The 15,168-nt window shown below is 36.9% G+C and overlaps 2 protein-coding genes across 2 annotated transcripts in view; one reads left to right on the top strand and one right to left on the bottom strand.

The window, feature by feature from the left end:
* Positions 1–6,173: 6,173 nt before the first annotated feature.
* Positions 6,174–8,900, bottom strand: LOC107712417 (prostaglandin E2 receptor EP2 subtype-like). The gene is made up of 2 exons (XM_016517658.1): positions 7,915–8,900; positions 6,174–6,690 (listed from the first exon to the last, which is right to left on the bottom strand). The coding sequence occupies exons 1-2, from the start codon at positions 8,707–8,709 to the stop codon at positions 6,403–6,405; spliced, it is 1,083 nt and encodes a 360-aa protein (XP_016373144.1). The 5' UTR covers positions 8,710–8,900; the 3' UTR covers positions 6,174–6,402.
* A 4,201-nt stretch (positions 8,901–13,101) lies between these two features.
* nid2b (nidogen 2b (osteonidogen)) overlaps positions 13,102–15,168 on the top strand; it is a 24,277-nt gene continuing 22,210 nt past the window's right edge. The window contains exons 1-4 of the mRNA XM_016517653.1: positions 13,102–13,279; positions 13,508–13,807; positions 13,930–14,156; positions 14,548–14,954. Of these exons, the coding sequence (XP_016373139.1) occupies positions 13,133–13,279; positions 13,508–13,807; positions 13,930–14,156; positions 14,548–14,954 (1,081 nt within the window). The 5' untranslated portion in view covers positions 13,102–13,132. The remainder of the gene's footprint in view (positions 13,280–13,507; positions 13,808–13,929; positions 14,157–14,547; positions 14,955–15,168) is intronic.

The following is a 15,168-nucleotide window of genomic DNA, read 5'->3' as shown; positions in this document are numbered from 1 at the left end:
CTGCCCTGTATCTTGGTCTCTCATTGGCTGTAGGTCATCGCCGATGTGTTTTTCAGTCAGAACTCATTGCACACAGCGTGATTGTGAATCGCCGACAGCTCCAGATATTTAGCATGCCAAATATTTCACGGGCGTCGGCGACGCGGCGGCGATTCTCTCAGATTGCGTCTTTGATCATTCACACTGTGTGATTGTCACTCGCGTGAACGAGCACCGATTTGCCTCCGATTTCGGCCATTTGTCGGCGATTTCGCAAAACCTGTCGGCGAGTGAAAATATAATATATTTTATATAAAACATAATGCCGAGTTCACATCGGAGGCAAATCGGTGCTCGTTCACGCGAGTGACAATCAGGCAGTGTGAAAGCTCTAAAATGCTGCCTTCGGAGGCAGCATTCCAAGGCAGGAAAGCATCAAGGCACGTCCAAATACAAATTCTGCTTCACTTCCTGTCTCTGGAGGTCTCTTCTTCTGATCGAATTTTGAATGCAGCATAGATGTATCCTTCGCTGCCTTTGATATCCCACAATCCTGTGCGTTCCATTCCGTGACGGTTGAGATAAAAAAATAAAGATGGCATCTGAAAGTTGCGTTTGGTGGTCAGTTTGTGTTTAAATGTATGTTTCTGACTAACTTTTTGCAATTTTGATGTTATTTCTAGCGAGAAATCAGTATTAAAATAATTAAATATTCATTTAGTTATCATCAAAACTCTATTTTGTTGTAGATCATTAAACCGTTGCGCTGCCTCAGAAGCCTGTCTGAAATCAGTTTCATGAGGTGCCTTCGTGCAAAAACGCTGCCTGCAAAGTCATTGCCTCATAGCGTGGCAGCAAGCTGCCTAGGCTTTCGGATGCAGCCTTGATATTTATTACTTAATTTACTGTTTGCTTTCTTTAGCTGATAATTCACTTCAGTTTTCCCTTTAAATTTTCTTTAAAAAAATAAGACTATCACACTCACTCACTGTTTGGACTGTCTTTTCCTTCTTTTCACCGGTTTATTTGTTGTCATTTACTCGTTTGATTTAGTCATTATGTTCAAGTGTGCTTGTCTCATTATCATATGTATTTAAGTTCTGTTCTGTGTCAGTTCAGTTGTCTGGTGTTTTCTTTACTTTGGTTGTGTTGGTTTGCCTTTGAGCTACAGTGTGTGGATTATTAAAGGACTGTTATCTTTCATCTTCTTCACTGTGCATTTGTTGTTCCACACAACCGTGACAAAGACAATTGGTTTCTAAATTATATATATATATATAGAGAGAGAGAGAGAGAGAGAAAGTAAACTGAACTTGTACAGTGCACATATTCCAGAAACTGTGGTGGGCAATACATTTTCATTAAATCATACCTTGTGAGATAGATAGATAGATAGATAGATAGATAGATAGATAGATGATGGATGGATGGATGGATGGATAGATAGATAGATAGATAGATAGATAGATAGATAGATAGATAGATAGATAGATAGATAAGCAAATAAATAAATAGATTTATAAAAAAAAAAAAAGTGTTTTGTTACTTGAAGACCGATGTTGTTGTTTTCTGGCATTAAGACAACTGGGATGCCAAAATAAATAGCTATAAAATCATAAACCAGTGGCCTTTGGGGGCATTGTTCATGATTTTGAGGTTTGGTGGATATCCAAGATACACATTTTCGCAATCTTATGAAGTCTGATGTTTTCCCAGAAAACTTAGATATGAAAATACATTTATCTCAGTCTAGATATTCACTCTAATTTAAGACTTTTTTTCTATTGGATGTTTTTTGCTTTATAATTAAGTCATGATTAAAGGTGGGGTAAGCGATTTTTCAAAAACGCTTTAGAGAACTGATTTTGGCCGACTAGCAAAACAAACTTGTAGCCAATCAGCAGTAAGGGGCGTGTCTACTCATGATGTGGAGGAGAGCGTTCAGTGCACGGGCACGCCACTCGCGTCCGGTGTAGACACGGTGTAACATTGGTTTTGATTTGTTTCACAGAACCAATCGTTGCTTGGGTTGTGTACGTATGTGTGGGGCGGAGCTATCAAAATAGGGGTGAGACCCTTTTGGGTTAGGGGCGTGTTAGTTTTGGTGATTTCAAATGTCAACATTGGCTACCAGAAATCTCTTACCCCACCTTTAAGTAAATTACAGAACATTTGGTAAAATGACTTTACCTTTTTAGGTACAGAACACTGATATCACTACAAACTGCATAAACATTGCATTTTAATGATTTAATACTTTAATATTTCTACCGTATAAACTGATTGTCATAGATATTAATGGACATTAAAGCTCATCCATGATTTGATCTAAGAATTATATTTAAATTTAACAATTTAAAATTGTTTAGAATTTAATTTCAAAACCAATCAGTTATTTTGACACTTGTTTTATTTTTCTGTAATAATTTTGGTGGAAATCTGTGGGATTAATGCAAAAAATGTTAAAATGCCAATAGCTGATTAAGCTGCTGTTTGGTACTTGATAGCGTAATAAAAGCCAAAATATTTCATAAACAGACACGCTTAGGGCAGTTCATAATAATGCATGTTTAAATTCAGTGGAAATCTCCGAAGCTTTCCGTGGAGATCTGGGAGCGCAGATTCCATTTGGGACTGTATTACAGAAACCTCTTAATTCTTGAGTATTTCCTCAATAAACTTACAACGGTTACTAAATGGATTCTGAGTTAGGTGTTTTTCGGTAAGACCAGCCCCTGCTATTGAATAGTATTCTCAACACCTGTGAGAATGTGTTTCAGCATATTGTGGAGATTGCTTCAACAGGTAATGAGGATCCTCAAGCATTTCTTTGAAATGTTTCTCAAGAAGAACTTCCTGCTATTGTTGAGTCATTTCAGGATAGTCATTAAAGCATCTGACTGCTGTTATGCAATCTGTCAGTGTTGTTTTTGCAGTTTAAGGTGTTGATGTGAGTCCAAGCGTTGCAGGCGATGTTTCCTCAGTTCATGTGACTGATAGTCTAAAGTCAACACACACTTGGACATGCTCTTCAGGATATTAGACCTCAGATCTCAGTGTGATCGCAGTGCACTGGAGGATGTTAATGACTTTTGGAGCCACACAGAGAGACAGACCGGGTCAAACAAGAAAACAAAAACTACTGCTATTAATAGAAAAATATTCACCATTATTTCATCATGTTATAAGAGTGCTTGTATGGTGAAGCTACAAATTTGGGCTTTTAGAATGATTGTACCATTCATGTTTAAAAAACCACAACAACAACAAATTTATCTTCAACACAGACGATCCATTGCATCTGACATTTTCTCACTGATACGCCCTCGGAAGCTTCAGAGAGTGCATCACAAAAGTCTTAAAAATGACTTTGTGGCGGCATTCATGCCATTACACAGCCATTACCAGCACTAATTTAACAACAAAACAAATGCACACAACAGACAGTCTCTTCAGATCAGGTGCCCATAATCCATCTGTGACAACTTGTGGCAAAAGTTGGATAAGCAAACACTGATTTCTGGAATACTTTGACTTTATCAAAGAAATAACATCTCTCAGGCCTGCGCAGACTACATTACAGTGACCACACAATGGAATGTAATATATGACCAAACTGACAGATTAATGTTTCCCTGCAGTCTTGCCTTATAAGGATCCCTCTCTTCCCTTCCCCAAAAGTCCAATTAAAGGAGCACATTAAATGAACACATGGACCCTGTCAGAGTTTCTGCCTGTAAATGTGAACAACAGGACACCCATTACTTTTTCATTAGTCTGAGAGTCTCTATTTGCTGCGCAATTCAAAAATAAACAAAAAAAGGAAAAGAACAGATGCAGATCAGGAAATACCTGCAACTAAAAACGTATGTGTTTTACACACAAGCTGATGTTTATTGTGGGAAAATAACACATGCTTAAGCAACCTCTGGTTTTCCCAGGTCATTATTCAATCTACAATGTATAAAAGTGGCTGTAAAATTTCAGATGTTCAAATTTGATTCTGTCACTGTAATGGACTTAATTATCATAATCTAGAAAGTGCTTTTCCAAAGAACATTTCTGTCATAGTTCTTGAGCTGAATACCAAGTTCTGCATGTGAAGCTGTAAAACCCAAAAAAACTGGAGGAAGTGAACTGATGGAAAGAACCAGTCACAACCGTAATGTCTTAAATTGATATTTTTGTCAAGTTATATTGTGAATGGTCATGTCTGACGACACATAATGACCTAATATAAAAACTGTCTATCAAGTCTGACTCACAGTTGTAAGTTCATCAGAGGGGTCATAGAGAGTGTAATACAGTTTATTCAATTATTCTTGAGATATCCACTCTTAAAAATAAAGGTTCTTTATTGGCATTGATGGTTCCATGAAGAACTTTTAACATTCATGGAAACTTTCCAGGTTTTTTTGTTATTGGAACTTTAATTTTTAAGAGTGGAACTAAACATGCCCATAACTTTTGTGGATTTAAACATTAGCACGAATCAGAAATGATCACTAAGGGATTGTCCATAATCATTTTCATCATTTGAATTTTCACTTTCTACTGCAGACCACAAACGAAGATATTTGAAGAACGTTGAGGAACCAAACAACATCAGAGCCCATTGACTTCCACTGTCTGACCACTATTTTTCTCAAAATGCCTTATTTTGTTCCACAGAAGTTTTGCAACAACATGATGGTGAGTAAATCATGACAGAATTTTCATTTTTGGGTGAACTAACAATACAGATGCAGCCTTTGATATTCTCTTTATTAAAATGATGATATCATATAACTACCTTAAAGGCAGAGTAAGTGATTTTTCAAAAACACTTTAGAAAACTGATTCGGGCCGAATCGCAAAACAAACTTGTAGCCAATCAGCAATAAGGGGCGTGTCTACTCGTGATGTGGAGGAGAGCGCGTTCAGTGCATGGGACGGACATTAGCCGAGCCGAGCGACAGAAAGATAGAGATGGCGGATAAAAAACAAAAGAGGAAAACGTCTGCGGAACGATAAGGCAAGAAGTAGGACCCGTGTAAATATCGGATCAGCTTTCCAGCGCTGGAGAGAACTCAAAGAGCGGAGGCCTGCGATCGGACGCCGAGGTTGCTTTGTTTCTTCTCAATAGGTGAGTAACACCGTGTCTACAACAGCTAAAGTCTGCCTACACTGGACGCGATCAAACGACCGTTGAAAACCATTTGAAATTTGTGTCAGCACGTCATAAATAGAACCCGGCAGCAGTTTTCTGTCGGGATTTGTTGCGCCGCGCCGCTCACGTCCGTAGACACGGTGTAACATTGGTTTTGCTTTGTTTCACAGAACTAATCGTTGCCTGGGTTGCGTACGTATATGTGGGGCGGAGCTATCAAAATAGGGGCAAGACCCTTTTGGGGTAGGGGCGTGGTTGTTTTGGTGATTTCAAATATCAACATTGGCTACCAGAAATCACTTACTCTGCCTTTAAAACCACTAGTCCTCAGATTGTAACCGCAAGATCAGAAAATAATTGTAAAGAATTTGTTTGGGATTTTTAAGAAGGTTATCATAGTATCCTAATCTATTTGTCTAATAAACCTGTATATTAGGAATGTTGTGGGCTCTTTGACAGATTACTGTTGCTCCTCATTGGATGAAAGCATCTGCTAAATGCATAAATGTAAATTTTTCAACACCAAGAAAACAAAATGTTTTCCGTGTTCATTGCATGTGTAATATGCAAAATATGGTGATTTTATCAACACTGAGATTTCCTAACTGTAACATCATTTTAAAACCATCTTGTAACCTCAATTCATTCACTGTGTAAATATCAGGCATGCAGTGTCAAACATATTGATCAAAAACAAACGTTCATTTCCTCAGTTTAGCCTGTTTCACCTTCCCTCCAAATGACTGTCTTCAGTCATGGGACTGTTGCATAGTTTAGTCAAGCTGTTTGGCTCTTTCACAGTGAACTGACTTGCTATGACATGATTCTGTCCTGCATATATTTGCAACGGAACATAGAAAACTAAACTGATGAAGCGTGAAGTCACACAAAGAAAGACAACCGCATTCCCCACGCAGTTGAAACAGGAAGTACAGCTCTTCATTTCAGCCTGTAAATGTTTATTTATATTAACCAGTGGGTTTCCTGCTGATAAATAAACACTTATTTTCCTTCCAGTCTACAAAAATGTTTTAGTGTCCATAAATAAAGACAATAAATAAGTTTACTTTTCTAAAAAAAAAAAATATATATATATACTCTTCTATGTTCTCCATGACATTATTTGTGCAACACCACACAGCTCTTTCATCCTCAGGTCTCAGATCCATCTGTTTAGGTATCCAGTGACCTGGATCTTCAGTATCCGTTATTTTCATTATTTGAGTGAGCAATCACTCCATAATCTTTCCCACAATGCAGAGAGGTTTCAGAGATCAGGAGCCGGCAGTTCCAGGAATTCCTGTGTAAACTTTCATCACACTGCCTCCTGAATCGCCAGGTGGGTTTGACTGATACAGGTCTGGATGAATGCTACGGACCTGTTCCTGGGTGGGTTTGAACTTTGCGGTCTTGCACATCTTATTCCAGAGCAGACGAGGCACTGGGGGGCTGAGGATGATGAAGACCCAGGGGTCTATGATGGGGTTGGCCGATACTAAAAGAAGGGGTATGAGATTATTTTTGTGACGACGGTCGTAGGAAATGTTGAAGTACACTTGAATCTGTGGAGACAAGAGCACAGTGTGGAACTGTATGTTGTGCATAAACAATAAATCAAAAATTATGTATAAACATAAAACCATGCTCCCACTTTCCATTACAATGTTTATGTTATAGTGCAAACAATTTGTGAAGCTGCTAGAAATACGTTTTGAATAGTGTTTCTAATCCTTAATAAATGAAAACCTAACAAACTACTTTTTCTGACATGTCTGTCTTGATTAGAAATGCTGCCTGGTTCAATATTTAGTCCAATGCAATGACATTTTTTAAAATACTGGTGTAAAAATACTTTTAGGGCCACTGTATATGGCAAGCCATTTAAATATTTATTTCTCTCAACTAACTAGTATCAATTTTACATTAATAGTACCTACTTTTAAGTCACTAGTAAGTAATCCAACAGTTACAAGTATCGTTTTCAATTCCTCCAAATATTCCTATTCAAGTACCCATTCATTAGATACTAGTTTCTATTCCAATAGTGACTTGTACAGTATGTCATCAATGTAACTAGTACTAGTATTTATTAATTTCCTACTACTACTTATTAATTTGCTACTTATCACTAACTCAGTCGTGACAATAGCTATTTTATTGCTAACATGCATATTTGCATCTCTGCTTTATACTTTTTTAACATGTGATGTTAAGTTATTAGTAGCTAAAATGTTACTAGTAACAATGAATACACACTAATACAGTACATGTCTACTCAATAGTAATACGAAAATGGGAATGGATACCAATGCCTATGGATTAAAACAAACAAACAACTATCTAAAACTTACTAGTCACTTACTAGTGGACTAGTTATGTGCAAAGACATTTTTTTTAGTATATAATGACTAGTGAATAATTTATAGATAAAGATAAGGGACTATAAAAGATGCTAGTCTTTATTGAAAAACCTACTAGTTAATTAAAATAAAATAATGTACGTCCAATTAACATAAAACCCTGTTGTTTTTGACTTTTTAATATTCTGTCTAGGGTCTACAGATGAAAAATAGCCTTTCGGCTAATTGGCTCATTTACAGTAATGTTCCTTCATGTGAATTGCCCCTGTAAACAAATAAACTTCAACTTCAAAACACAGATTTATAACTTTGAAGAAATCTCTCATATGGACACTAGTGTCTTTGAACATACAGGAACAGGACAGTAGTCAACTCATGTACAAGTAACGTTTGAAAGGGTGTTTGACAAGTCTGTAGCTGCCTTACCACAAGCGGAAGAGAGCAGATGACGAATGCTATTGTCATGAACCCGAGCAGCACAAGATGTTCAACCTCCTTCGCGATGGACCGATGCCTCTTGTGTCCTCGCTGCCGTCGGACAGAGCTCCGGTGCGCCTTGCGTCTTCGGTACATGAGTGAAAGATGATAGATGACGGACGCATTGCACAAAACTGTACACACAATCATGATGAGCAAACAAGACGCGTAGATGATATTGAACACTTTGTGCTCTCTCTCAGACGGGTGCATGTCAATGAAGCACCACGTACCGGGACAGTACTGAACATATTTCCCAAACCCGAAGAAAGGTGTGGCACTGAAAAGAGCGCAAAACAGGTATATGAGAGCGATGGTGATGTACCCGCAGCGTTTACTCAAGCGCTTCTCGTAACAGTAAGGATGTCCTATGGAGAGCCAGCGCTCCACTGCCATGGAGAGAAGAATGGCGAGAGTGACCATACTGAAAAAAGTCATGGCGTATCCAAAGTGCCCGCAAACTAATCGGCTTTCACTCATCCCGATCAAAGATTCATTCCTCAAGTACGCGGTTAAAACCAGAGGACTGACGGAGAAAGTTCCCAGCAAATCTGTGAAGACCAAAGATGTGACGAGGACTTGGAACAAAGATGCGGGCTGTTTCCTCCGCCGTATTTCCAAGAGAATTAGGGCGACCACGTTCCCAAGGACACCGGCGGAAAACATAATCGCAGATGTTGTAGGAGATCCACCAGAGACAGTGGGCTGCTCGTGGCAACTGACATTTTTAGGGTCTGACGCCATAAAATCTCTTTTTTCTGTATTATCCAGATTGGGGTACTGTTGAATTTAAGGAAAACCAAATATCATAGCAGAGAAGAATTAGGATCCATACTTATAGTGAAGCCGAACTTTTACGCACAGCTCTTAAACTTTCAAACGAGCGCAAGCAGAAAGTGAGGTGGAGTTTCAGCAGAGCGTGCTCTGATGTCAACAGCCAGTCACCACATCTAGACTTAAAATGCTATCAGACTATTTAAAACGAGATTTGGATTTATTATTTTTATTTTATTTTATTTACTTATTAACTTTTTAATGCTACTTAAATATATATATATTACAAACGACACATTATAGGCTATAATATAATAGTTTAATTTTATTAATTGCATTGATGTATAGTACTTAATAATACATCACATACTATTTATTAGCAAAGTACGTGCTTTTTTAAAGTTATATAGAGTTTATTTAATGGGTATAAAATCTTGGTTTACCATCTGCATGGCATCATGACGCCTCCCTGTGGAGAATATTCAAGACACAGACGAGTTTTAGTGGAGACCAGGGTTGATACAGGGATTGATTGGACCTAGCGTGCATTATTTCACATTACAAAACATTAAAAGGTCAAAACCTGTAGAGGACAGTTTTTCACTTTTTTATACGTCAAAGCAAATATTTGATCAAATGCACATTATTATTATTTAGTTTGGGTTAAACAAATAAATTTTGCTTGGTTGGAACAGCAGCTACGCTAATTGTGTCTCTATTTGTTTCTCTGTTTCTGCTGGGATTGACATCCCGTGGTAACTAGGATTTACACAAGCTTCAGTCTGGATCCAGAACACCTGAGAAGAGATGATGCCAACCCCTCAGAGGACCTCAGATGATGCCAACCCTGAAACAACATACAGAACTACCACATTTTGCTATACGTTTGATTGCATCATATAATAATTGCTGTTAATAGTGTTCATCGTCTGTTTGATTACGTCTTTAATTGATTTTTCTGTTCATTTCTGCCATATGTACATTAACTGACAGTCACCACTGATAAGCTACCACTAAATATTGTAGAAACTTAATTTGCTGTAAAGTTGCTTTGCAACGATTTGTATCGTGAAAAGCGCTATACAAATAAACTTGAATTGAATTGAATTTGCTGGAACAAGCCTCCTGCTAAAAATATTATAAAAATTAAAATGAATAAATATTACAATTTCTAATAAAATTCACAACTTTTATTAGAAATGGGAACCATTCATATCATAAACTTTCCATTTGACATAATTAATGAAAGAGTGTGTGCTCATATAACATGTGTTCACCATGTGCTCATTTAGAAAGCAGCGATCAATTATCATCACAGTATCATCATGGCAATAATCCACTTTATCCTCAAATCAACCGGAGTTCCACAGGGATCAGTACTGGGACCACTTTTATTCTCCCTTTACTTCATATTACAAGTAAAAGTTATCAAATCTAATGGCTTTCTCTATCATTCTCATGCAAATGATACTTCATTAAATTTCTGTTTCTGCCGTTTGACAAATGGGTTTCTTAGCATGTCTGGCGAGCATTTCTGTCTGAATTATATGAATTTATTGAAAACAGAGCAGCTGTTCATCCTAGCCAAGTCAAACCCTTTGCCAAGATCTTGTCATTTCAATAGACAAACTCAACCATCTCACCCAGACAGCCAAGAGCCTTGACAACGACCTGTTGTTTGCACCATACATACCACAGTCAATACATGCTGATTCTTCCTGCAGAAAATCCAGAACATTTGTAGAAAAACTGATGCCAGTGATGGACTCATATACTGACAGTTCATGAGCAGCAGTGTTGGGCAAGTTACTTCCAAAATGTAATACATTATATACCAGCAACAGGAAATAGACGAACTATTTTACCCGCGGAATTTTTTCTCTGGTGCTGTTTTGCGGTGTTAGTAAATTCACCACTTAATTTTGAGTTAAAATATGTTGTTGTAACTTGCGTTACTGAGATTGTAACGAGTAATAATATTACCCAAATTTGATTAGTAATGCGTTATATTACTGCGTTACAGCAAAAAGTAATATAGGCCTACTACTGTAATATTATTACTTTTGTAATGCGTTACTCCCAACACTGATGAGCAGTAACCCATGCAACTACAGAAAAGTTTTTCAATGTATTTCAGTGACTGTATGATTTATATTTATTCATTTATGTATTAGAAATAAGGGACATTGTCTAGTGAACCGCTGGGACTGTGCTATTATTTTCTTACTTCAATAAAACTGAAACTCTGTGAAATTAAAGGAATGGGAATTAAAACATTGTCATCATTTAGTCATGTAATGGTCTCATTTGTAATCATGCAGTTTCAAACCTGTATATGCATTTATTTATTTATTTATTTATTTATTCTGAACACAAAATATTTTGAAGAATGTTAGTAACCGAACAGCTTAACTTTCGTGGTCGACTTATATTGTACTTTGTACTACTACACCATACAATGTTTAGTGAGTAAATGATGATAGAGTTTTCATTTTTGGGTTGAGTATATCCTTTTAATGGAGCTGTAAGAAATTTCAGTGGTTTTGCTAGCTTTTATACTTAACTTCCCTTTCCGTTAGGGAGAGGGTTGGAGTTACAATAATGCTAATGTAAATGCTTTTTAGATTTCATGCGGTCATCTAGGGAACATTAAAATATTAACCACTCAATTCAATTACACACAGCTAGTCATTCATTGATCATTGTGAGCCAAACCCAACACAATTACTGTACTTCTCGATCATTAGGATGCAAAATCATTGATCTAGCTCTGAAGACTAAATAACAACTATTGTTCAAAGTAGCTTTACAGAAAACAGTACATTCATAATAAGACATAAGGCATAAGATGCTTTATTGTCATTGTACATGATACAATGAAATTTACTACAAAATTTAGAGTGGCAATAATTTTGTCTGAACCATTGGTGTCACCATATTTTGAATTGTAAAACTAATGACTGTTCTCGGACAGGTTTCCTCACCACTCAGTTGTTAAAATGTGTGTGTGTGGGGGGGGGGGATATAAAATGCAGTTGTTTAAATTATAAGAAATGCAACACAGAGAATGAAGTCTCAATCGCTCAACATGCTAAATTAAGAATGAATGATGAAAGAATCCTTAAAGGAGTGGTTCACCCAAAAATGAAAATTTGCTGAAAATGTACTCACCCTCAGGCCATCCAAGATGTAGATGAGTTTGTTTCTTCATCGGAACAGATTTGGAGAAATTTAGCCTGGGTGAATGGGTGCCGTCAGAATGAGAGTCCAAACAGCTGATAAAAACATCACAATAATCCACAAGTAATCCACATGACTCCAGTCCATCAATTAACGTCATGTGAAGGGAAAATCTGCGTATTTATAAGAAACAAATCCATCATCGTGTCCTATATGAGACCAGGAATGAGCCCCCGGGAAACTCTTTTGGTACTGTACGTACTCCATGTTTGCAAAGCAATGCAGTACAAGAGATTAAATTAAAGTGAATTAAATTAAATTAAAGTAAAAATACATTTCAGTAGCTCAGAAAAATTTAATCAAATAAGGCTCCTTTTCCAAAACCAAAAATATGAAAACAAATCCCTATATGTTCAGGAAAATGCTTGGAATTTAATAGTGTTCCTTTACCAGCACTACAGTTGTATGTAGGTCACAGCAGCATGATGTGGTAAAGTTCAAAATATATAAAGACAACATAACTTGCTCATTATTTTAAGCTTTGTCTGTGATGTCTGAAATAAGTTTTTATGGAATTCCAAGGATTCCAACAATCCTGTAAGTGATCCATTTTTCTTGAAATCTAAGTACTTAAAGGAGTTCACCCAAAAATTAGAATTGGTGAACTGGGGCGTTGAACTGTCTCTTTCAAGCTAACATTTTATTTGATGGTCTCCAACGCACATCCTACTGACTATATGTAACTTTGCAAGTTTCATGTCAACTTATTCTACTAATCCTAACCCTCACAGTCTACTGTCTAATGACAGTTAGTTGACATGCAGTTGCAAATGAATGACAGTTAGTTAACATTTAGTTGCAAAGGTACTTATAATTAGTAAAATGTCTAAAGTGGACTTTTGAAATGAAGTGTAACCCAGAGGAATATTTAAAATACAGATTTTTGTTTGTTTGCACAAACGATTTTCTACTTAAATTTGATGAACATATGTGCATTGGATGCTTTGCACTCGCCTACCAAATCCCTCCCTTAGACATTTTGGTAACTATGTGGATTGTGGTTAAGGCATCCTTTCATTTTAAGTGGCCACATCGTCACATCTCATGAACTTCTTCAGGGACAATTATATTTAAGTGCTCCAGATCGAAGCTGCTCCCTCTCGAAATGAAGAACTGCTGCGTATTTGCTTTGCTTTTTGCAAATATTTGTTTTATGAATGCGATTCAAAAGGACAAATTTTTCCCTTTTGGATTATCTGAAGGGGATTCAGTTCTTCAGGAAGGTGATGATGAAGTGTCTGAAGCCCTGAAGATAAAAAAGCCATTACAGTTCTACGACGTCCAGTTCAACATTCTTTATGTAAGCCATGGTTTTTCATTTTTAAAAAATGTCAAATTGGAATATATCAAATTATTTCATCATTTGTATGTTGTAGCATGTGCAATAATCTCTATGTAAAAATGCATTTTTTGTGCTGATTTTCTGATTGTACCTATACAAATAAAAATAAATAAATAAAATTAAGTATGCAACCAGATTCATTGAGCATGTGAAGTCTGAAGCTTAAAATTTAATTTAATTTCTCAGGTTTCCACAAATGGTTTCTTGTCCCTTCAGCCTCCTCCTGAAGAGAGCCAGTATTTCAGAAACATGTTTCCTCTCAGCTTCTCTGCCATCGCACCTTTCCTGGCAGACATTAGTTCAGGACGGGGGAAAGGATCTGTGTTTTACCGTGTGGAGGAATCATTAGTTGTATTAAACCGGGCTTCTGAAATGGTGCAGCAGGGGTTTACCAGTTCTGAATTTAAGCCCAGCCACGCAGTTATCGCTACATGGGACAATGTTGCATGTGAAGAGGAAGGGCTCCAGCTCCCATTTACATATTGTGTAACATTTTTTGTGTTTCTCCATCCTACTTTTTACCCACAATATAAATGTTTCAAATAAAGTAATAGATTTGTAAAACTATTCTTATCAATATTAAATTTGCTGTTCTGACCTACATGCAGGTAACCAGTTTCCAGGTTGTGTTGGCCGGCAATAAATCAGATACATATGCCTTGTTCCTGTATCCTGAGGATGAGCAGCAGATGTTAAATATCAGTCATAATCATACTAACATGTCAAATGGACATGCCAAACCTCAAGTTGGTTTTAATAGAGGTGATACATCTACCAAAGAAGAGCTCTTCTACAGTCTGTTTGGCTCTAATGAGACCAGCAACAACCTCTATAAGTGAGTGCATGAAACGTTAATTTATACATTTATTATTGTTCATTGTTAAAGAAAAAAAGCATTTTAATTAATGCTACTTTCAACATTTACTAATACATTTTTAAAATCAAAAGTTGTTTACATGTTGATGCAGTGCAACTAACATGAACAAACAATGAATAATGGTATTTTTTATTAACTAACATTAACAGGAATTAATTAATGCTTAAAATACAGGGAATTGCTCATTGTTAGTTCATGTTAGTTAATGCATTAGCTAATGTCGACAGACGAGACCTTACTCTAAAGTGTTTCCATCAATGCTGTAAAAGAATTGTTCATTGCTAGCTCATGTTAATGTTGACTAATTGAACTTTATAGTAAAGTGTTACTTACTGTACGCAACTCTCAGGGCTGGGAACACCGGGGTAAATGGACTATGGATTTTCCACATCGGATCCAGCCGTTTCCCATTCCAGAAGGTAGTCCCTGCTTCCTTTCCCAAGTCTGAATCTATGGGTTTTGGTAGTTTGCGCAGCACCACAGATGAAGATTTCTACATTACAGTAGAATCAAACACGCCTGCAGATAAGTCTGCTTCTAAGGCACAAATGGACATCCCAGCTTCACTTGTTCAACAGCCTTCAAAATCAAACCAAGAACTACTACTTCACGCTAGTTCAAATAATGTGACCAAAATGTGTGGCTTGCACCTGAAATTTTGCTCTCAGGATGGTTTCTGTACAGACTATCCAACTGGTCCATGCTGTCATTGCCGTTCTGGTTACTATGGCAATGGCAGACAATGTTTACCCATGGGTGAGTTTTTAGTTTAGTATTTTCTTGTCATGCCATTTTTTATGACTATGATACCTTTAAAGGGGTCATATGATGTTGCTAAAAAGAACATTATTTTGTGTATTTGGTGTAATGAAATGTGTTTATGCGGTTTAAGGTTAAAAAAACACATTAGTTTCCACATACTGTACATTATTGTTGCTCCTCTATGCCCCGCCTTTCTGAAACGCGTCGA

The sequence above is a fragment of the Sinocyclocheilus rhinocerous genome, unplaced genomic scaffold (assembly GCF_001515625.1).
Source record: "Sinocyclocheilus rhinocerous isolate Xijiao unplaced genomic scaffold, SAMN03320098_v1.1 scaffold2613, whole genome shotgun sequence".
Lineage (NCBI taxonomy): Eukaryota > Metazoa > Chordata > Actinopteri > Cypriniformes > Cyprinidae > Sinocyclocheilus > Sinocyclocheilus rhinocerous.
Note: the sequence above shows the minus strand (reverse complement) of the source record. Positions and strands in the feature narration are given on the sequence as shown.